General features: G+C 40.5%; 1 protein-coding gene and 1 non-coding gene across 13 annotated transcripts in view; both read left to right on the top strand.

Moving 5' to 3' along the window:
- The window catches only part of SPIDR (scaffold protein involved in DNA repair), a 480,217-nt gene that overhangs the window by 404,163 nt on the left and 52,605 nt on the right, over positions 1-23,449 (top strand). For all 12 annotated transcript variants that reach the window (XM_050800368.1, XM_050800369.1, XM_050800370.1 and 9 more), the window contains one exon: positions 10,395-10,535. In XM_050800368.1, coding sequence (XP_050656325.1) covers positions 10,395-10,535 — 141 coding nt within the window. The remainder of the gene's footprint in view (positions 1-10,394; positions 10,536-23,449) is intronic.
- LOC126961986 (U6 spliceosomal RNA) lies at positions 1,727-1,833 on the top strand. The gene has a single exon (XR_007728551.1). It is a non-coding gene; the product is annotated as a U6 spliceosomal RNA (small nuclear RNA).

Raw genomic sequence — 23,449 nt, 5'->3', positions numbered from 1 at the left:
TATTTATGCCATGGTTTCCCTAGTCACTTTAAAAATTCATCACTTTTTAATTACTGTGTTTGAAAGGTTGATTAACCAATTTTTAAGTATTCATAGTTTTTTCTTCTTCTAGTTCTGTAGGCCTTTAAACTGTGCTGTCCAATAGGGTGGCTACTAGCCACATGTGATTATTTATATTTAAACTAATTAAAATTAAATAAAATTAAAAATGTAGTTCCTCAGTCACATTAGCCACATCTCAAGTGCTCAGTAGCCACATATGGCTAGTAGCTACCACATTAGACAACATAGACATAGAACGTTTATTCCATACTTGCAGAGAGTTCTCTTAGAACACAGTGCTTTAGAATGATGGTCTATTCCTTATTGCTGACTACAGTGGTATATAAATCAATTTCACCTGCACTTGAATTCTAATGGAGGTTTAGCTCTGGAAATTAGGCTGGTATTTCCCCACTTTTGTAAATTTAAAGAGATATTTATATCAAATATGCTTATATATTCATTTAATTTTATTGTTAGTTTGCTTATTTAATGTTGTAAGGTTTTTGGGCAAGATAGTAAACCTTTCTGATCTTCAGTCTTCTATGTGCTAAATAGGGATAATAATAGCCTAGCTCCTAAGGGCCTTTTGAGGAGAAGAATGCAAACAGAACAGGATCTGGCACTAACCCACATACACTATGAAAAAAAATTAATGTTTGTATTTTAAGCTTCAAATTTGTGGGAGTAATGTGTATAGCAACATACAACGAATGCAGTAGGAGTTAATAACAAAAACATAAAAATCCCTATAAAATTTGAAAAATACTTCCTATTGGGTCAGAAAAGAAATAATGACAATTTTAAAATATCTACAACTAATGAAAAGTAAAAATACTAAATATTAAAATTTATGTGATGTCATTGACTTGATATTTAGAATAAATTTTAGTCAAATTAACTTTAAAAAGAAGAAAGGGGCCAGGCGCGGTGGCTCACACATGTAATCCCAACACTTTGGGAGGCAAAGGCAGGCAGATGACCTGAGGTCAGGAGTTCGAGATGAGCATGGCCAACATGGTGAAACCCCGTCTCTATTAAAAATACAAAAATTAGCCTGGTGTGGTGGTGCACGCCTGTAGTCCCAGCTACTTGGGAGGCTGAGGCACAAGAATCACTTGAACCTGGGAGGCAGAGGTTGCAATGACCCGAGATCATGCCATTGCACTCCAGCCTGGGCAACAGAGGGAGACTCAGTCTCAAATAAATAAATAAAAATAAACAAAAAGAAGAAAGGACTGGACACAGTGGCTCATGTCGATAATCCCAGCATTTTGAGAGTCCAAGGCAGGAGGATTGCTAGAGGCCAGAAGTTTGAGACCAGCCCAGGCAGCATAACAAGACCCCGCCTCTTCAAAAGGAAAAAAAAAAAAAAAAAACAGGCATGGTAGCATGTGCCTGTAGTCCTAGCTACTCAGGAGGCTGAAGTAGGAGGCTAGCTTGAGAGAAAGGCTGCAAATTAATGAGCTAAGCCTCCAACATGAGAAATAGGAAAGGAACAATAGAATAAGTCGAAAGAAAATGGATAAAAAGATTATAAATATGAGTAGAAATTAATGACATAAACAGTGACTAAACAAAAGCGAGAAATGATAATCTATGGTAAAATTGATAAAGAGAAGATAAATAACAGTAAAAAGGAAAATTAGGGATAGCAGTCCCATCAGGGATTGGAAACATAGATGTGCTCACTTTGGCAGCACATATACTGTAATTGGAAAGATACAGAGAAGATTAGCATGACCTCTGGGCAAGGATGACATGCAAATTCATGAAACATTACATATTTTTTAGTAATATTAATAAAACTTGAAAAACTGTAAGATTACTGTAGCATCTTTATGCCATTAAGTTTGAAAATAGACAAGATGGAAAAATCCCTGGAAAAATACATTACCAAAATATCTTAAGAAAAAAATTTGAAAATTCAAATAGTCCAATTATCATTAGAGATGTTGAGCTGGTAGTTTTGAATCTTCTCAGGAAAGAAAACACTAAACTAAATGATTTTATTACCTAATTATTTCTAACTGTCAAAATACAGATTGAGTCTTAGACTTAGAATTTGTATCAAAAATTTTCAGAAGAAAAGGTAATCAGCTTGTTCTGTGAAGCTGATATAAATGATCTTGATACCAAATGTAGTATGAAAAATAAAATTAAAGACCAATATCATTAATGGACCTAGAGACAAAAATTCTAAATAAGACATAGCAAATAGGATCTTGGCTTTACATCAAGAGTGAAAAACTACTTTAATACTCAGAAAGAATTTGTAATTGTCATTTGCCACATTAACATGTTAAAGGGGGAAAACAGTTCTTTCAGTTAATACAGATAATGCATTTGATAAGATCCAACACCCATTCATGATTAAAAAAGAAAATTCCTTAGCAAACTAGGAATCCCTAACTGGATGAAGGACATCTACAAAAAAACAAAAATGAACAACCACCAACAATAAAAGCAAACATTAGTGACTGTAAAACATTGAAGACTTTTTCTTTACAGTTGGAACAAAATAAGGATGCCCAGTCACTGGCATCTCTTCAGCATTGCCCTGAAGGTCCTAAAAGGCAGCCATAAAACAAAATAAGAAGCAAAATTGGAATTATGAAATTATTGCATAAAAGTACATTTAAAAGGATTATAAATAGTAATAAAGTTTAGTAAAGATGATGGATTACAAAAGTTCAATATACAAGGCCATTGTATATTGATCACACACCAGCAACACACAACAACAAACAAAACACCATTTAAAATAGAACACAAACCCATAGACAGTCTAGGCATAGATGTAACAAAACATGTACAAGAGCTATATGGAGAAACTTACAAAATTTTATTATAAAAATTGATCTAAGTACCCCACCAAGAAAAGATTTATCTACCAGTCACTCTACCATGCCCTAAATTACTGTATCATGTGAATGACTTTAATGTTCACAACAGTCCTCTGAATTAGATTCTCTTATTTTGTCTTAAAAATGAGTAAAATCAAGCTCATACAGATAAGCAACTTTTGCAAGATCCAGAGTTGTTAACATAATGCTGCCCCCCTGGGAAGCCACTTGTGTTCCATTGAATGTGATAAAATGTATGGTAAATATGTGGTAGTTCAGGAAAAGCAAGTAAATCATGGGGACACTATGCTGCTCAGACCTGTCACACTAGCACTGATTTTAGGAAATAGCGTTTCACTGGGCAGAAAGCATTGACAAGTAGGTGGAATTCAACGCAGGCTGCTGATAAGCTGACGCTGGTCTGGGCAGTCTGTGGAATGCCACAGTTCCAATCCAGTTGAACCAGTGGGGTGATGACTCCACCTCGGGCCTGAGCCAGCCTGCCTCTGAGCTGCAGCTGTGTGAGCAGAACAGAGTGGGAGAGTGTGTGTGATGGGTGTGAATACCAGGAGAAGAGTGATAACTCGTCTCTAGGGCAAAAGAATAGACAGAAGCACCCTTCCTTGTTATTTGAGACAAAGGAAAATGTCAGGGCAAACTTAAAGGTAGTAGCCAATTCCACACCTCTCCCTTTTCAACACAATCAGAAATATAGAAACTTTGTATTTGGATCTGTAGGGATTTTTGTATTTGTCTTGACTTTTGTATAGGTTAAAAAAATAACATGTAGGCCAGGCGCGGTGGCTCACGTCTGTAATCCCAGCACTTTGGGATGCCAAGGCGGATGGATCACGAGGCCAAGAGATCGAGACCATCTTGGCCAACATGGTGAAACCCCGTCTCTCCTAAAAATACAAAAATTAGTCGGGCGTGGTGGCCTACACCTAAAGTCCCAGCTACTCAGGAGGCTGAGGCAGGAGAATTGCTTGAACTCAGGAGACAGAGGTTGCAGTGAGTCGAGGTTGCACCACTGCACTCCAGCCTGGCAACAAAGTGAGACTCTATCTCAAAAGAATAAATAAATAGGCCAGGCGCGGTGGCTCAAGCCTGTAATCCCAGCACTTTGGGAGGCCGAGACGGGCGGATCACGAGGTCAGGAGATCGAGACCATCCTGGCTAACACGGTGAAACCCCGTCTCTACTAAAAAATACAAAAAACTAGCCGGGCGAGGTGGCAGGCGCCTGTAGTCCCAGCTACCCGGGAGGCTGAGGCAGGAGAATGGCGTAAACCCGGGAGGCGGAGCTTGCAGTGAGCTGAGATCTGGCCACTGCACTCCAGCCTGGGCGACAGAGCGAGACTCCGTCTCAAAAAAAAAAAAAAAAAAAAAAAAGAATAAATAAATAAAATAAAATAACATTTAAAGCAAAGTCTTGGGGGTATCAGTAGGAGACGACCAGGCCTTAACGTAATCACATGTGGAGGGTCAGGGGCCACCATGGGTTGTTCTGTAACAGGAGAGCCTGGAGACTCCTAGGAAATGCAGCCTGGTCCTACCTCCAGTTCCCTTCCATGTCCTGGTCCCCAAGGAAGTCCCCTTGGACTTCTCTATTTAGATATGGAACGGAGAAGCAAGTCATGTGAGGAGTTAACTAGGAGGTAAGGAGGACTTTAAATGGTATATAGACAAAAAAAAGACATTATAAATTCAACATCAAAATGTATACTTTTATACCTGCTCTCAGGTAGCATACTGTAAACTAAAAAAGACCTCAGACGTGGAGAGAAGGGAGGGAAACAAAGCATGATTGGACTGTGAATGGAAAAATTAGTTCTCATCTAGAAATCCATACCCAGCCAAACTGCCCATAAAGTTTGTGGATCGATTACCAACAACTTTATGAATGGTTTTAAAATTTTTACCTCACACTCTTTTTTCAGAAAACTGGAAGACAGGAACTACTGAATTGAAGAAGTCAATTAAAAGATACGGGTGTAGGAAATAGCAGCTCCAACATAGCAGAGCAGCAAAGGGGAACCTGCAGATTTTGTGCCAAGAGATCCCGGGATGATATTGTGCCCAGGTATAGATGCTGACCCATTCAGATTGAAGCACAGTAGAAGGATCCAGAAGAGCTCTTCAGGGTAGAATACCTGTGAGGTTCAGCATCCTAAGAGAAGATCTTGGTAATTGACTGAGGTTTAGGGTTGATTTTGTGATAAGTACATAAAAAACTAATTTTAAAATGAATATAGGGAGCCAGGTGTGGTGGCATGTGGCTGTAATCCCAGAGCTTTGGGAGCCAGGGTGGGAGGCTTGGTTGAGGCCAAGAATTTGAGAACAGCCTGGACAACATAATGAGACCCTGTCTCTCCAAAAAAATAAGTAAATAAATGTATATCAGAAAAGAAATTGTTTTATTATATTAAAGCCAATAAATTTGACATGTGGTATTTTTATTATCAACTAGGTCAAATTATTGTCTCTTTTCTCTGTGATTTCCTGTTTGACTTGTGAGTTAAAAAAACGTGAAATTTCCAAATGTAAGAAGATTTTTAAAATATGTATTTCTTTCTTGGTTTCTCATTTAATTGTATTTTAGGCAAAGAGTGTGTTCTATATGATAAGATACTTTGAAATTAACTGTGACTTGCTTTATGGCCAAGTGTGTAGTGAGAATTAATTAGAGAGGAAGGGAGAGAATCTGTGTCACCCCTGCTGGGGTACACTGACCAGATCATAGCTTACTGCAGCTCCCAACTACTTGGCTTAGACTGTCTTCCTGCCTCAGCTTCCTGAGTAGCTGGGACTATAGGCACCACCACTGTGCCCAGCTTGCTTATTTATTTGTTTGTTTGTTTGTGTGTTTGTTTGTTTGTTTTTGAGACGGAGTCTCGCTCTGTCCCCGAGGCTGGAGTGCAGTGGCGCAGTCTCGGCTCACTGCAAGCTCCGCCTCCCGGGTTCATTCCATTCTCCTGTCTCAGCCTCCCAAGTAGCTGGGACTACAGGCACCTGCCGCCATGCCTAGCTAATTTTTTGTATTTTTAGTAGAGATGGGGTTTCACCGCATTAGCCAGGATGGTCTCAATCTCCTGACCTCATCATCCGCCCGCCTTTGCCTCCCAAAGTGCTGGGATCACAGGCGTGAGCCACTGCGCCCGGCCTATTTTATTTTTTATAGAGATAACATCTCGCTTTGTTGACCAGGCTGGTCTTGAAGCCTGGCTTTGAGCAGTCCTCCCAACTCAGCCTCCCAAAGTGCTGAGCTTACGGATCTGAGCCACCTCATCCAGCCTCTTGTCACCTCTTATAAATCTTCCATGTGTGCTTGAAAATGCATTTTTTCTAATTACGGGCAGTTTTTCTAATTGTTTATCCAACAAATCAAACTAGTTAGGTATATGCAAATTTTCTAATTTTTTACTAACTTTTTCATCTGTTGACTTACCAATAATTGGCAGAGATGTGTTAAAATCTTCCACAGTGGTGGTGGATTTTTTCATTTCTCTGTGTAGTTTTATTAATTTATGCTTAATGTATTTTGAGGCTAGTAAGAGCATAAAAGTTTATAATTGTATGTCTTCCTGGTGAATTAAACCTTCTTATCTATATTAGTAACCTCTCTATCCTTAATAATACTTTCTTTTTTTTTTTTTTTTTTTTTTGAGACAGAGTGTCGCTCTTGCCCATGTTGGAGTGCAGTGGTGCGATCTCGGCTCACTGCAAGCTCTGCCTCCCGGGTTCACGCCATTCTCCTGCCTCAGCCTCCTGAGTAGCTGGGACTACAGGGGCCCACCACCACCCCCGGCTAATTTTTTGTATTTTTAGTAGAGACAGGGTTTCACCATGTTAGCCAGGATGGTCTCGATCTCCTGACCTCGTCATCCGCCTGCCTCGGCCTCCCAAAGTGCTGGGATTACAGGCATGAGCCACCATGCCCAGCCAGTAATACTTTCTTAAAATCTATTTTGCTTACCATCAAAACCACCTTTTCAGCTTTCTTTTGGTTAATATTTGCCAGAAACATTTTTTTCTGTCCTTTTACTTTGAACTTTTCTGTGCTTTGGAAGGTTTTCTGTCACCAGTTTATTGGAAGACATTTTTTCTTCCTTCAAACAACATGACAAGTTCTGTCTTTGACATGTTTAAATCATTTTTGTTCCATTTCTAATATGCAAGGACTTTATCCTTTCACATATCACTTTATATTTTATTGGCAATTTAATGTTTTTTCTTTGTGTTTTCCTTTTTGTTTGTTTTCCTATATTTCTCATTCCATTTATTTCCTCTAGTGATTAGGAGGTATATTCCCTGTTTCTGGTCTTTGGTGATTATCCTTGAAATTGTACCGCATATGCTATTGTTAAGTTAGTATCTTAACTCCAGGCTTAGAGTGATATGAGGACTTGGGAACATTTGAGCTCCAGTCACTGCCTGTTTGATTTCATTGCTATCCATTTTCAGTTTTTCAGCTCTACAGCTTTAATATTATTGATTGTGTTGTTATTCTATCCTGTGTTTATTCTGGGTTGTTTGTATTTTTGCTTATTAGTCCTTCTTGTGTCTCAGGCCTTTATTCCACGATAATTTCCTTATTCCTAAAGTACATAATTTAGAAATCATTTTATTTGTTTTTTGAGACAGGATCTCACTCTGCCTCCCAGGCTGGAGTACAGTGGCACAATCGTAACTCACTGCAACCCTCAAACTCTTGAGCTCAAGGGATCCTCCCGCCTCAGCCTTCTGAGTGGCTGAGACCACAACCATGTGCCACCATACCCAGCTAATGTTTTTATTTATTGTAGAGACAGGGTCTCACTTTGTTGCCCAGGCTGATCTCGAACTTCTGGGCTCAAGTGATCCTCCCACCTCAGCCTCCCAAAGTGCTGGGATTATAGGTGTCAACCACTGCACCTGGTCTAGAAATCATTTTAGTAATTAGTAAAATAGTAAATACGTCAGGTTCTGTAGGTAGAAAATGCTCCTAGTTTTTCTTTGTCTAAAAATGTCCCAGGCCAGGCGTGGTGGCTCACACCTGTAATCCCAACACTTTGGGAGGCCGAGGCAGGCAGATCACTTGAGGCCAGGAATTCGAGACCAGCCTGCCCAACATGGAGAAACCCCATCTCTACTAAAAATACAAAAATTAACCAGGTGTGGTGGTGGGGCTCCTGTAATCACAGCTACTCAGGAGGCTGAGGCAAGAGAATCACTTTAACACAGGAGATGGAGGTTGCAGTGAGCCGAGATCGCTCCACTGCACCCCAGCCTGGGCAGCAGAGCAAGACTCCATCTCAAAAAAATAAATAAATAAAAATTAAAAAATTCAAATGTCCTTATTTTACCGTCATTCTTGAAAGGAGTTTTGCTGATACACTTCTGAGATGGCTTTCAGAATTCTGAAAATATTCCACTGTCTTCTGGCTTCATTCATTGTTCTGTAGAAGGTTGATTTAAGTCAAATTTGTATTCTTTTGCAGATGTACTGTCTTCTAAATCTCACTGTGTGTGCTTTGAAAATCTTATTTGTGTGCTTCTTGCTTTTAACAGCTCATAGTCTTTGGTATTCTCTAGTTTCATTATGGTGAGTTTATTAGTTGGATTTCCATTTAGTTGTACTGCTTGGTATTTGTTTGGGTTTTTTCCCCCCGATTTGTTTTTGTTTTTGAGACAGGGTCTTGCTGTGTTGCCCAGTCTGGAGTGCAGTGACATGATCACAGCTCACTTAAGCTTCAACTTCCTGGGCTGAAGTGATCCTCCCACCTCAGCCCCTAAAGTAGTTGGGACTATGGGTGTGCGCCATCACACCCAGCTAACTTTTTTTAAAATTTTTCCTAGAGAAAAGATCTCACTACATTGTCCAGGCTGGTCTTGAACCCCTCAGTTCAAGTAATCCTCCCACCTCAACCTACCAAAGTGCTAGGATTATAGGTGTGAATCACTGTGGCCAGCTTTACTTGGTATTTGTTTTTCTTCCTGTATCTTAGATCAGGTGGGAAAAATTCTCAGTCACTATAAATCTACATGTTATTGCTTCCCCTCCTCTGTCTTGTTTTACTGAAATTCCTATTAGACATGTTAGACCTTCTCACTGTCCTCTGTATTTCTGTACCTTCTCTCATGTTTTTTTCCTCTCACTTCTCAAGCTATATTCTGAGTAATTTATTCAGATTTATACCTCAGATCTGATATATACACTCTTCAGATGCATATAGCCATTTGTTACACCTACTCAATGAATATTTTTATTTCAGTAAATGTAGCTTTCCTTTTTGAAAGTGTGATTTCATCCTTCTTCAAATCTATCAAGTCATTTTATGAGTTTCTTGTCTCCTATTCATATTTTGGGGACTTTTTACCTCTTTAAAACAGTTATTCTATATTTTCTATCTATTAATTATAATATCTCAAGTCCCCAGCAGGTCTAGTGTTATTTCTTTTGACTGTTCCCACATGATGGTTTGTTTCTGAGTGTTTGATTTTTATTTGAGCACATCTTTGTTTGGCCTTTACTCCATGGTGAACTAGCAATCCAAGTAAAGGTGCTATTTTTCAGACAGGATATATTTTTGCTTCTCTTGCAAACCAGCTGGCCCTGTGGGCCTGGGAGACTTCATCAAGGAGTCTACAGTTCTTGACCCTTTTGCCAAGGCAGCACTTAAGGCTCCTGACTTCATCTGTTCTCCTCCAACATGTATTTTTTTCACATTCTTATCTTTAGAATAGTTTTTATGTCCATTTTGTGATGTTATTTACTGACTATAATTTCTTCAGCCTCCATGAAATGTTTTCTGAGAATGTGTCGTTTTTTGATAAATAAACTTCATTTACTTCAGTTATAAAACGAAAGGATTGGAAATTCAGTCATAAATAGGCTTTCATGAATAACACCATCTAAACTTAAAAACTAGGGGGAATCCCATCATGTCACTGGCTGTCCATTATGGCTGTGTTGCTGCAAGCTGGAACACCAGGTTTTATCCTGCTGGGGTATGCTTGTCTCTAAATGTGTACTGTCTCAGAGAAAGCCTCATATTGTTGTTCTCACCGTAATGTTATCCTGCAGCTTTTCTCAGTATTGAGCATCCACACAAAACAAATATTTCTTTCATGGGAAACAGGGTAAAAATGGGAAAAGGACACTCTGTTTCTAGGTAATATATTTGGTTTAAGAGAATGGTCATCTTGATGTACTTTTCAGCCATATTTGGCTTAGGTTTTTGTTTCATGCCTGTGGATGGTGGTTCAAACACCTGCATGCACACATACAGAAAGAATGTCTTGAATTCAACTTTTTTTTTATCCTGACTCACCCATTTAGGAAGATGACTACAGTGAATTTCTTTTTTTTTTTTTCCCCCTTGGTTTTTCTTTAATTTATTTAAATTATATTGGCCAGTCATAGCAGTATATAGTGGCTTTCTAATGAAGAAGAAGAGGGAAATCTTTATCTCTGCATTAATCCAAACTGCCTCCTCAAAGAACAAATGTGAATGGTTTTTTACAGACCCTGCCTTCTGGTACAAGATGCCTGTGGAATGTTCGGTGAAGTGCACTTAGAGTTCACCATGTCGAAGGCAAGACAGTTGGAAGGGAAGTCTTGCAGCCTGGTGGGAATGAAGGTTCTACAGAAAGCCACCAGAGGAAGGTGAGAACGTGCCAGAATGGCATCCAGTTTGCTACAATTGTTGGTTCTTTTTATTAGTCTTTTGTCTCTAATTTTATTTTTAAAGGCAGTAAACCAGGATCCTAGAGTTTGCCCATAAAACAAGGCCAGAAGTTGAGTGGAACCTATAAAGTATCTTTAGGGGAAGAATTGTAATTGAGAACAAAAAGAATTAGGCAGGTTTCATGATTCATAATTTTATTAAAAGAAGATTAAAATGTTATATATGTGTTTTAATTATGAAGATTTGTCTTTTGTGTGTTTTCTTCACTATAACAATAAAGCATCTTTGGGTGGTAAGTATAAATGAAAACCTAATTTAGTGAAAAAACATTTTGTGAGCTTTAAGCAAAATTCTTAAGTTGTCATGTCTTTGCACTTTCCAAAATAAGCAAGCATTGTTCTCTGCCAGGTTTCATGGCACCTCGCCCTAAAATGTTGTTTTTGATAGGCAGAGGTGGAGTGTTACAAAGATCTGGCCTATCTGTGCCTGTTACAGCTCCAGTAATCATTCTAATCTATGAATTAGGGAAAAAAAAAAAAAAAGAAACATTTTTAATGGAACTACCCAGTCATATAGTGAATTGGGGTTTTTCTCAATCTTCTTATTACATCTCTTTCTTTAAGTAGTGTGTTATTTTAGCTCTCTTGTTGATGTTTTGTTTAATTATAGAACATCTGAGCTATAACTGTATTGGAGGGGGAAAAAGTCCCATTCTGAGTGTATGATATTCTGCTTTTGGAGCATTTATTGATAGTATCCTCGGTAGTTTGCATCATGACCACTCTGGCTATGGCCATTCTAAATGGTGAGTGTTTAGTGAGCATTTCCTTGACTGACCTCAGTAGGCATTTAGCTCTCCTACAGGCCTTGACTTTGAGTCCTGGCATACCATACTGCTGAGTGACAGGTCTGCCCAAGAGCTTGTTTTCCTGGGAGACATATCCCCTGTAAGCCCTGAGTAGATAAGAGCACATTTTTATTGATCTGTATAGCTATGTTTTGTGTTTTTTTGTTTTGGTTTGGTTTGGTTTGGTTTTTGGTTTGTTGTGTGTTTGTTTGTTTCGGAGACAGAGTTTCGCTCTTGTTACCCAGGCTGGAGTGCATTGGTGCCATCTTGGCTCACTGCAACCTCCGCCTCCCAGATTCAAGCAATTCTCCTACCTCAGCCTCCCAAGTAGCTGGGATTACAGGCGCCTGCCACCACACCCGGCTAATTTTTTGTATTTAGTAGAGATGGGATTTCACCATGTTGGTCAGGCTAGTCTCAAACTCCTGATCTCAGGTGATCCACCCACCTCAGCCTCCCAAAGTGCTGGGATTACAGGCGTGAGGTTCCACGCCCGGCCAGCTATATTTTATAATAAATACTTCCTCTTGTTTTAAACAGGCAGCTGTATTATAATTTAATTGCATTATGTGTTTGGGGAATGCGATTCATCCAGATATTTGAAAAGCATGTCTAGATACGAGAAAAGCTTGGTTGGGTCACATGAGTCTTACCCTTATTAAGACTGAACCTCATTTTAGTCCTCATTAGAATATTCATTGTAGGCCAGGCGCAGTAGCTCCCAACACTTTGGGAAGCCGAGGCAGGCTGATCACTTAAGGCCAGGAGTTTGAGACCAGCCTAGCCAACATGGCAAAACCCTGTCTCTACTAAAAATAAAAATAAAAAATTAGCTGGGCATGGTGGCACATGGCTGTAGTCCCAGCTACTTAGGCTGAGGCACGAGAATTGCTTGAACCCTAGAGGCAGAGGTTGCAGTGAGCTGAGATTGCACCACTGCACTCCAGCCTGGGTGACAGAGCGACACTCTGTCTCAAAAAGAAAAAAATATTCATTGTAAACATTTCAGACTCACAAGCATCTGAAGACTAAGTGTAGTTATGGTAACCATCAGGGCCGTTTAGAGGGGAGGGCTCTTTCACTCGGCTGCCACCCACCCAAGCCTGGCAAGGACATGAGGGGGCTCCCACCACAGGATGTTCCAGCTGTGCTCCAGGCCAGAGGCAGCTGTTCTGGCTGGAGACTGCAGGACGTAGCATCTTACGGAAATACTGCTGGGGAAGGACGCAGCCAGACGGGACCTGGGAATCTTTGTCTCTCTAAAGGTCCTGTTCTTTCACCATTCTTCTTTATAGCCATACATGTACCTAACATTTAATCTAGTTTTTGTGGTTGGCACTAGAAGCCTAACCATCTATAACATTTACATGGGAAATGTTTTTTCCATGGGAAATGCATTGAGTATTCCAACAAATTCATTTACTGATAAACTTTTGAACCTCCTTCCTTGTTAAAGTTGGTGACTAGTATTTGATGCTTTTTTAGATACGGATTAATTATTTTATATATTTAATTATATTTTGCCATGCAAAACATCCAAATAAATGTTTAGATTGTTTTCTTGTTCTTTTGGAAGCTATATTTCTTCAAAACAAATTATTAAATCGTTTTGGAATGCGGGATGTTATAATTGCTTATTAGTGACATCATCCATCCGTGGCCCAGTAAACACAACATTGTCTCTCTTTTTTTTCCCCCAAATTATTGTGTTTCATAGCAACTGTCGTAAACTTTAACAAAATACACTTCTCATAAACCTTAACAAAATATAATTCCCCAAATTCAAGCTAAAATGATTAATTTTATAATTTCAGTATCTAATACAGAAAATAACCTTTTCCCAATTGGAAGATAGTTGTATGTTTGGGCTAAGTCACAGAGCCTCTTAGATCTGGCCTACCAGATCTAAATTTCACCTGATCCACAGTTCTGGTGATGAAACATCACTCAGCCCTACCTGCTGTTGAGTGACTGTGTTGCAGGGGACTTTAGTCCAGAGGCTCGCAGAAAAACAGCAGCATAGCTTTTGTTTCTCTGACAGACTAATTTTTTGGATTTGAGCGTCTATGTCGACTGGTCAGAGGAAGAAGAGTCAGAAAAACAACCCGAGCTTCGGTTTAGAAACTGTACAGTTTTCACAACAGTGCCAGTCTGATATATGCTCACCGCAGAACATGCAGCACAGCCTGTGCTTCCTTCCTCTCCAGGGCACTCCTGCTATTCCTCAGTGACTCTCTGCTAAGGGCCACCCTCCAGCCCACCTCCCCACCCACCACCGACCTCTGTCCTCCCAAGTAGCCTGTGCAGCACTTTAGTAGGCCAAACAAGCTGAGAAGTCACAGGGCTTTGGTGTCATAATTCTGTGTGTGAACTTTATTTTTTTATTGCTGTTTATTATATGCTTTTATTTGTATTTGCCAGGGCAATACTGAGAAAAAGAAAAGAAATTCCCTGAAATATGTTAACCTATCATAGGTATAGAAACTATAGCTAACAAATTCTTTTGGGGAGAGTGGGGAAAGGAGACCTCTTTCAGTTCAAAAATCTGATATTTATTTCCCAACTTGTTAAAACAACCACTGAGTCCAAAATACATTATTAATTTATAGGTACTATTTTCTGTAGGCCGCTTGAAGGGCCCTTTTACAGCAATGTACTGGAGAAGCTCTTACTGAAGAGCATTTTGTCAATACTCAGTGTCTACAGAGGGTGCTGTCTGGGTGTTGAGAATGACAAAGAAAGCAACTGACATAGTCTTTGACCTTGAATTGTGTCCCTTTCAACCCAAAACAGGACAGGTAGAAGTATTAGAGTAGTTGATGATTGAAATAACTAGACCTTAGCTGACTGATCCCAGAAGGTTTCATGAAAGAAATGAGAACAAAAGCTTTAAACATCTTGATCTAGCAGAAAGAAAAGTGTCTCTAAATTGGTGAGATGTTATCTGTGAATACAAATATAGGATTTAGAAAGAGAGAGATGCGAAAGGGGAAGTAAGAGGGTTTATTCAAGAGAGATTATGACTGGGTGCAGTGGCTCATGCCTGTAACTTAGCACTTTGGGAGGCAAAGGTGGGCAGATCGCTTGAGCTCAGGAGTTTGAGACCAGCCAGGGCAACATAGTGAGACCTTCACCTCAAAAAAATAAATAAATAAATAAATAAGATAATTCACTCACTTATTCAGTAAATATTATTTAGTCCCTATTTGTACTATGCTCCTAGCTAGTTGCCATGGCACTGAGCTGTGTGCGAGATTTGGGGGATTTATCCCAAACCAGAATATACTGAGGTATAAAGTCTGCTAGATAAAGCCTAAATCCTATTATTAGGGATTTTGCATTGGTTCTGGAGAAATGAGGTTCAATATGAGTTTTTGAGTGAAGAAGAGAAGAGGTCATAAACACAAAAATGAAGTAAGACTATCTTTACTCCTGTACCTACAATAGATGGGAAATTGAGGGAGAGATTGGGATAGGGCCACAAGGCTGGAAACTTTTCCCACAGTTGAAGGAAGGAGAACAGAGAAGTGATACATAGGGAGCTCTCAGGAGCTGTGGCACATGCCAGGAGCACAAAACAGCTCACTTCCTCTACACTTACAGCAGTGTAGGAGCCAAGGGGAGACTCAGAAGGATAGCTGGTGATGTGGCACCACCTGGCAAGCACCCACACAGGGAGCGGAGGCTCAGAGCACCCACCTTGGAGGGGGTGCAGAGGGTGGGGTAGGATGTAGGAGCTCTGGAGAGAATGGGAAAGGCATGGGCTAAGGGCTAAAATGGAAAGGGAGGGCAAGCTCCCAGGCCCACATAGCCATTTCATCCCCTGCAGAGTGAGGACAAGGCGAGGACTGCTGCCCTGGTCAGCTTCCATGAAAAGGTGAGGGGAGGAAGTACATTTCAGAGAATGAGCCAATGAGAAGCTATTGTCTAAACACGAACTTCCATTTTTATGGCAGCAGATTAAGTGGTGATAAGCTTTATATCAGAAGCCAAGCTCAGTCAGCATGCTCAGAAATTAACAAATCCGAGTCAGGATAGAAAGTTCCTTTGTAGCCCCCAGTGGGATTCCCAGTCCACTGCCCTGCTAGCCTGTGCACTAGTTTCCTGGGCTTTATTTAAGCCCCTTTTCCCTCACAGGCCAGTCTCATACTGTACCCTCATTAAGGGCCCAGCACTGCCTCACTTGCCTCGTGCTGCAACCACCACCAGGATGCCCTCTCCCCTCCACCAGCACCATGGAGGTAAGCTTGCAGCTCACTCTGGTGCCTGTGCCTAGGACTGTGTGGGATGTCTGCTGGCCTGTGGCCCAACACAGACGCATGTTTTAATGCCAGTGAGTGATGTCACTGGTATAGGTTTGAGTGTGCCCCTTTTTTTGATGAATAATATGAGAACATCATGACATTCATATGAGGAGTCCTCCAGTGCATCATAGATGCATCATACAAGGGCTGCTGTCCAGTGCTGGCCTGTGCCACGTGCCTACCTTCCCCCACCCCCTCCAGTGCTGGCCTGTGCCAGGTGCCCACCTTTCCCATCCCCTCCAGCGCTGGCCTGTGCCAGGTGCCCACCTTTCCCCACTCCCTCCAGTGCTGCCTGCGCCATGTGCCCGCCTGCCTCCATCCCCTCCAGTGGTGGCCTGTGCCATGCTCTGGGCCACTGGTCTCTGAGTCTAATGGGCCTATGATGGCTTCATCATCGTTACAACTGTTCCTTGTAGGGTGTCTACACGTAGACAGTCAGTGAGGGTGTGTCAGTTGCATGCCCAGCCACCATATTTCACACTTGCCTGGTGGTTGGTAGGCTCCCTCAGGGCAGGTGCTGTTTCTCATTTACCATTATATTTTCTGTAGATAGCAGAATTTCTGACACATGATAAGCAAACAATTTTTATTTGTGGGATGCACATTAGGTGTTTTCTTGGGTTAATCTTAGAACTTTTGTCAGCAAGATTTAAATGTGTATTTTTATACTTCATAATTATTGGAGCTCAATTATAGCAGTAAGGGTGGCGACCCATTTGGTGCCAGGGTCTGTGTGCGGTGCAGGTGACAACCACACTAGCCATGTGCCCGTGGACACAGACCCTCGGTGTCCTCACTAATTTAAGGGAAAGTGAACATGGGCATGCAGTGAAAGCACTTTATCACGGATGGCAAGAGTGTGAGTGTTATGAATTTTTCACAGAAAAAAAAGTTGTATGCATTGCACTTTCCCTTTTCCTTTTAGTCTTCACAAAAGTCAGTTACAGAGGAGGAGGCTCAGTGTCTACCCGGTCTTACAGAAGAGGGCCTGAGACAGAGGTAGGGTGACTGGCCCAGGGTCCACCAGCCAGCACAGCTGTGACTGGGCAGGATGCTGGGGTCTTCAGTCTCCCACAGAGCCCATCACGTTCCGTCTAGCTGAGTGAAACTGGGATACACCAAAGTGCTGGAGAGGGAACCCTTAAGAATCATTCCACATGAGTTTACCGGGCTGGGTTATTTATTGGAGAATCATTTCAGAGGCTCCTTCAACAGGAAATATGTAGTGGTAAGAGCTCTCCTTGGGTAAGAAACTTCAATAGTAATTTACTTCCTTTGATTTTCCTTCTTCAAAAAGGCCACCCTTTTAAAAAGCCACACACTTCCCTTGGGGTTTGAGGTCCAGAATCTCTTTCTTAATTGCTATGCTTAGATACCCTGCTTCAAAGGACATTTTTAAGAATTCTTTCATGATTTTGAAAAATATAATTGTTCCTGTGACTTCACCAGAGTGTCTGAAAGGAAAATAAAGTATCACTTAAGAGAGAGTGCTGGGCTGGGCGCAGTGGCTCACACCTGTAATCCCAGCACTTTGGGAGGCCGAGAGGCAGATCACCCGAGGTCAGGAGTTTCTGGCCAGGCAGGCGTGCCATGTAGTGGTGTGCACCCGTAATCCCAGGTACTCGGGAGGCTGAGGTAGGCGAATCACTTGGACCGGGAGGCGGAGGTTGCAGTGAGCCAAGATCATGCCATTGCGCTCCAGCCTGGGTGAAAGAGCAAGACTCCATCTCAAAAAAAAGAAAAGAGAGAGAGAGAGAGAGAGAGAGAGAGAGAATGCGAATCTTGAGACCAGGACTGCTCAGAGCAGCAGCAGTAGACACTTTCTACCTGAGCAGCATGCTGTTACTTCAAGCCCTTCATCAGTTTAGAAGTGTGTTTTGTGTTTTCCCTATAGTTTGTTTTCTTTCTGCCAAATGTTACCTCCCACTAGGATTTTAAGTCTAAATTAAACTTTACTGTCCTTTAAGACTGGGGTTTTTTTGACCAATATTTACCTATTGTGAAGTATCTCTTTGTAAAGTCTTCTGCTAAAATAATGCATTCTAAGCATCCGGATTGCGATTTTTTTATTTTAAACGTAGAGCATTTTAGAAGGTAAACTAAGCTCTACAAAACATTTTCTTTGGATTGGTTACATTTTAGGAAGATGAAGTCTGTTTTTCTGATTTTTGTTTAATCGCTTTATTTCTGAGTGCCTTTGTTGTTACTATAAACTGACAATCATTTTTACTAGTGAGTCTAATCAAAGATTAATAGAGATCGTGACTTATTTTTATTTTAAAGGAAATATATTTTTTAAATCTAAAGTCCTAGTCCCAAGTCACACATGTCATTATTAGAATTTATAACTCTCTAAGGCTTCAACTGTTTCTTCACTTCCTTATATATTTGGTTGCTTTACTTTGAACACATTAATTGATTCTTATACAAAGAGTCTTTATCTTAATAACTTAATCTGCTTAAAATAATTTTGATAATGTATATTTTGCACAAGAACAATGAGGAAAATCAGAAGTTGAAAAGTTGAATCTTTCATTTACAGAGACTTATTTTCTCATTAGAATAATAAAGGAATGTGTAGAAGTACAGTAAACTGACTAATATTATACTTCTAAGCTTTAGTTTCTTCATTTTCATTAGCAGCTAAGCAGTCATGAATCTTCAGTGATTTAATTAAGGAGGGAAAAAAGGAGGAATTTATATGCTTAAGTCAGAAGAATATGGGATATAGCATCAATAATAAAATTGAAAGGGATACAATTAAACCAAGCTGGTCGTTGTCCTGAAACATCACCCCAATGCAAACAGAGAAGTAGAACTGGAAGTAAAGGAAGGAAACATTTTTTAAGAGAAGACATGAAATGGGCCATAAAATAGGTTTTTATTACATCCAAAGTGAACTAACTAAAAGGAGCATGCTACAACATGGATGGACCTCAAAAACATGATGCTAAGTCCAAAAAAAAAAAACAGACACAAAAGGTCTCATGCCTTGTGACTCCCTTATTGTGAAATGTCCAGACCAGGCAAATCTATGGAGACAGCAGATGGGCTGCCAGGGCCTGAGAAGAGAGGAAATGGGAGTGACTGCTAATGGGGATGGGGTCTACTTTGGGATATGGAAATATTCTGCAATTAAATAGAGGTAGTGTGTGCACAACATTCTGAATGTACTAAATACCACTAAATTGCATACTTTAAAATGACTAATTTTATGAAGTTTTAATTTACTTTAATTATTTTCTTACTATAATTTTATATTAATTTTACCTCAAGTTTAAAAAAGAAAAATGAACTGAATGTCTAGAAAGTGCTTATGCTCTTATGAAAATAACTACAGATATTTCATAAGTTCAGTTGGAAAAGAATAGTGTCTCAATGGAACTTCTGGGCATAATTCCACATATATCAAAAAGGTATAACATAAGGAATAGGGGCTCAAAAAGGAAATGCCAGTTATTATTAACCTTGGCCAGTAAGGCTATTTTGGAGAAATAAGAACATGAATTTGTTTATTAAAATAGGCACCCCTCTAAACCAGCCATCACTTTTGTCTTTCAGTGGAAGATCTCTTATCCTTAAGATAAGAATCCTGATTTTATGTCTACTCTATGTAATCTACTTTCACTATCAGTGAGAGTGAAAATCAAGAGTGATTAAAGCATGCAAAGGGAAGACAAGGGACTGTGATCAGGCTTGGAACACCCATCTGTTTGATCACAGGAAGGAGGATGAATGAGAACCACAAACCATCTGAGAGATTCTATTTGAACTGTGTAGGCTAAGCATTAACCATTCCCAGCATTCCTGCCCTGAGTACCTACCCTTCTACTACTGAAGCTAAAACTATTTAAAACTGTTGGACTGGGGCCGGGCGCGGTGGCTCAAGCCTGTAATCCCAGCACTTTGGGAGGCCGAGACGGGTGGATCACGAGGTCAGGAGATCGAGACCATCCTGGCTAACACGGTGAAACCCCGTCTCTACTAAAAAAATACAAAAAAATAGCCGGGCGAGGTGGTGGGCGCCTGTAGTCCCAGCTACTCGGGAAGCTGAGGCAGGAGAATGGCGTGAACCCGGGAGGCGGAGCTTGCAGTGAGCTGAGATCCGGCCACTGCACTCCAGCCTGGGCGACAGAGCGAGACTCCGTCTCAAAAAAAAAAAAAAAAAAAAAAAAAAACTGTTGGACTGTACTTACCACTACTCAACAAAAATAAGTTCACCTTATTGTCAATTAGATAAAAGTTCTGCTTTGACTACAGTCTTCTGTATGTTGCTATGGCTTCACTTACTCATTTAACAAACAGCATGGGCATGTGAATTCATAGCTCCTGCCCTCAAGGCATTTACACTCCAGAGAGCAGCAGGTTAATAACACTTTTGCTGGAGTGGGTGAACATCCCCTTCATTTGCTTTGGTCAGCAGGGGAGGAGCCCTTTGGCTAGGACTCATAGGTTCGAGTTTCTAGGCAGAGGCCCATGGGAAAGCACTCAGAGTAAAATGACCTTACCCTCCACCCATAAACTTATTTTTCCAGTACAAGTTGAGCATCCCTTTTCTGAAATGCTTAGGACTAGGAGTGTTTCAAATTTCCAGTTTTTATGAATTTTGAAATATGTGCATTATACTTGCTGGTTGAGCATCCCTAATGGGAAAATATGAAATCCAAAATACTCCAAAGAGCATTTCCTTTGAGTGTCACATCAGTGCCCAAAAAGTTTTGAATTTCAGATTAGGGATACTCAATTTGGTTAGACCATCTTTTGACCAAAAATAGGCTGCTGTTCAGGGCCAAGTGTTATTTTTGTATCCTCTATAGCAGTTAGCACAGTGTTCAGTAAAACCCAATTTGGCCAGGCATAGTGACTCACACCTGTAATTCCAGCACTTTGGGTAGCTGAGGCAGGCGGATCACGAGGTCAGGAGATCGAGGCCATCCTGGGTAACACGATGAAACCCTGTCTATACTAAAAGTACAAAAAATTAGCTGGGCATAGTGACGCGTGCCTATAGTCCCAGCTACTCGGGAGGCTGAGGTAGGAAGAATTACTTGAACCCAGGAAGCAGAGGTTGCAGTGAGCCAAGATCACACCACTGCACTCCAGCCTGGGTGACAGAACAAGTCTCCGTCTCAAAAAAAAAAAAAAACCTGATTAATAAATGATGAAATCTGAACCTAACAAACTGTTAAAAATTTTTCTTGGCTATAAAAACAAATTTTTTAGAAGTGTTCTCAAAAGTGACTTTATTCTTCCTCCCTCACTCCACTACCTACTCCCACATGACCAAGGGACACAGTATAACCAAGTTAGCTCTGAATTATTTGACTGTGTGGGCCAGGCTTACTCAAGGGAACTTGCTGGTTTAAAAAAAAAAAAAAAAAAAAAAAAAAAAAAACTTCTAGGAGCGCCCTGATCACTGAGGGGAGACAGCTGTGATTCGGCACTGATTCACAGCTCTGGTTTTAGAATCCATATATCTTGGTTAATACATTGGTTCTTAAATTTGCTGGTTGATTGGTACTAATCCCATCCTTAGTTATCAACAAGGATAAATCTACTTCCGAAAGTTAGTTAGGAGAATTTAATGAGATCACATTCATAGAAGTACCTTGTGCAGTGTAAACCAGCATGTAAGAAGTTGCTTTTCCCTTCTTCCTCAGACTTTTTCTTTCTACTTAACTGAAAAAGTAGAAATCTAGCCAGCACTGACCCAAGACTTTGTTGTCTTGTTTTTACAAACAAAATGGGTAGAAGAAAGAAATCAGAAGTAATTTAGAAACATGATACAGTTTGAAAGTGCTCCATGTTTTTGCCAAGGAAGAATATAAATCATCCAGTTGGACATTGTTAGGCATTGTCAATAACCCAATAATGGGAAAGAATGGATAATGAAGCCATTGGGATTTGTACAGAGAGATTTAGTTTAAAACAGGGATAAAAGAAACCAAATGGGCCGTATGCGGTGGCTTATGCCTATAATCCCAGCGCTTTGAGAGGCCGAGGCAGGTGAATCACCTGAGGTCAGAGATTCAAGACCAGCCTGGCCAACGTGGTGAAACCCCGTCTCTACTGAAAATACTAAAAATTAGCCGGGCGTGGTGGCAGGCACCTGTAATCACAGCTACTTGGGAGGGTGAGGCAGGAGAATCGCTAGAACTCTGGAGGCAGAGGTTGCAGTGAGCCAAGATCGCACCATTGCACTCCAACCTGGGCAACAAGAGCAAAACTCTGTCTCAAAAAAAGAAACAAAACAAAACAAAACAAATGGAAGATCAGCTGATATGACAGCATAAAAACATACCACTTATCCCTCCAGGTTAGTAATTTAACTAGTTACCTTATAGCACAGTAAGTCTAGAATTCAGTAAATGGGCAGGGTTTTGTTTTATTCTTTTTTTAATCATTTCTTCTCTTAAAAATATTTCCCCCACCCTACCCCTCACTGTCCTTCCTACCACAGAAATCATAATCATCTACCAGTAGGAGGTCAGTGATTTTATTTTCTTTATTTTTTTGAGACAGAGTCTCACTCTGTTGCCCAGGCTAGAGTGCAGTGGTGGAGGCCAGTGGTTTTAAGACTTTCGGGTTTTGTTTTTCTTTTTTTTTTTTTTTTTTTTTTTTTTTGATCTCTGCTCACTGCAACCTCCACCTCCCGGGTTCAAGCAATTTTCCTGCCTCAGCCTCCCGAATATCTGGGACTACAGGTGCACACCACCACACTCAGCTTATTTTTGTATTTTTATTAGAAACGGGGTTTCACCATGTTGGCCAGTATGGTCTTGATCTCTTGACCTCGTGATCCGCCCACTTCAGCCTCCCAAAGTGCTGGGATAACAGGTGTGAGCCACTGCACCTGGCCCTGTTTTTCTTTAATATAAATATGTTTAGGCACGATGGCTCATACCTGTAATCCCAGTACTTTGGGAGGCCAAGGCAAGAGGATCACTTGGGCACAGGAGTTCAAGGCCAGCCTAGGTAACATCTCGAGACCTGTCTATATACAAGGAAAGGGAGGGAGGGAAGGAAGGGAGGAGGAGAGAGAAGGGAAGGGGAAGGAGCAGCTTATAAAACAAATTATGTGAAGTTGTTTGTTCTGGAAGGTGGATGAGTTGGGCCACCATGGCTCCCCACCCAGCTCCTTAGGAGTCCAGCAGCATAGTCTGAAAGCATCTGTTGTGGATTAATTGCTCATAAAAACATTTCGCATATTCCATAGTTGTTCTTCTTTCTTCCTCTCAGGTTAATAGCTTGCGGCAGTAGTTGCTATCATGGGGACACTGGGTAGCAGTATGATTCAGAAGCAGAATAGAAATGTTCCTGTATTAATCTCAAATTAAAAATCCAAATACTTACTTTAAATATGCTATTATTAGCTGAATTCTCAAAATTGGAAAACCTTACAGATTTGAATTTTGGAAAAAACACTTAAATCTTTATAATTTACCAAGAAAATCTCTCTGTTAATATGGGATGCTGAAAGTGGAAAGAAAAGAAAGCTTGAGTTTCACTAGAGTCACTCTATTTTTTTCATTTTACCTTCAAACTAGGTAATAAATTAGATCATGGTATTTATTTTTTAGATAAGACCCCGAAGTTCACTGACATTAAGTAATTTGGATCCCTGTATGTGAGATGGGTCTCAAGACAGGTCCACCAAATTCCAAAGTCTGATTTTCGGTACTACAGCTGACATTTAATTACTTCCAGTTTTAGGATAATTCATTTCTATAAATTTCTCGTT

The sequence above is a fragment of the Macaca thibetana genome, chromosome 8, assembly GCF_024542745.1.
Source record: "Macaca thibetana thibetana isolate TM-01 chromosome 8, ASM2454274v1, whole genome shotgun sequence".
Taxonomy (NCBI): Eukaryota; Metazoa; Chordata; class Mammalia; order Primates; family Cercopithecidae; genus Macaca; species Macaca thibetana.
Note: the sequence above shows the minus strand (reverse complement) of the source record. Positions and strands in the feature narration are given on the sequence as shown.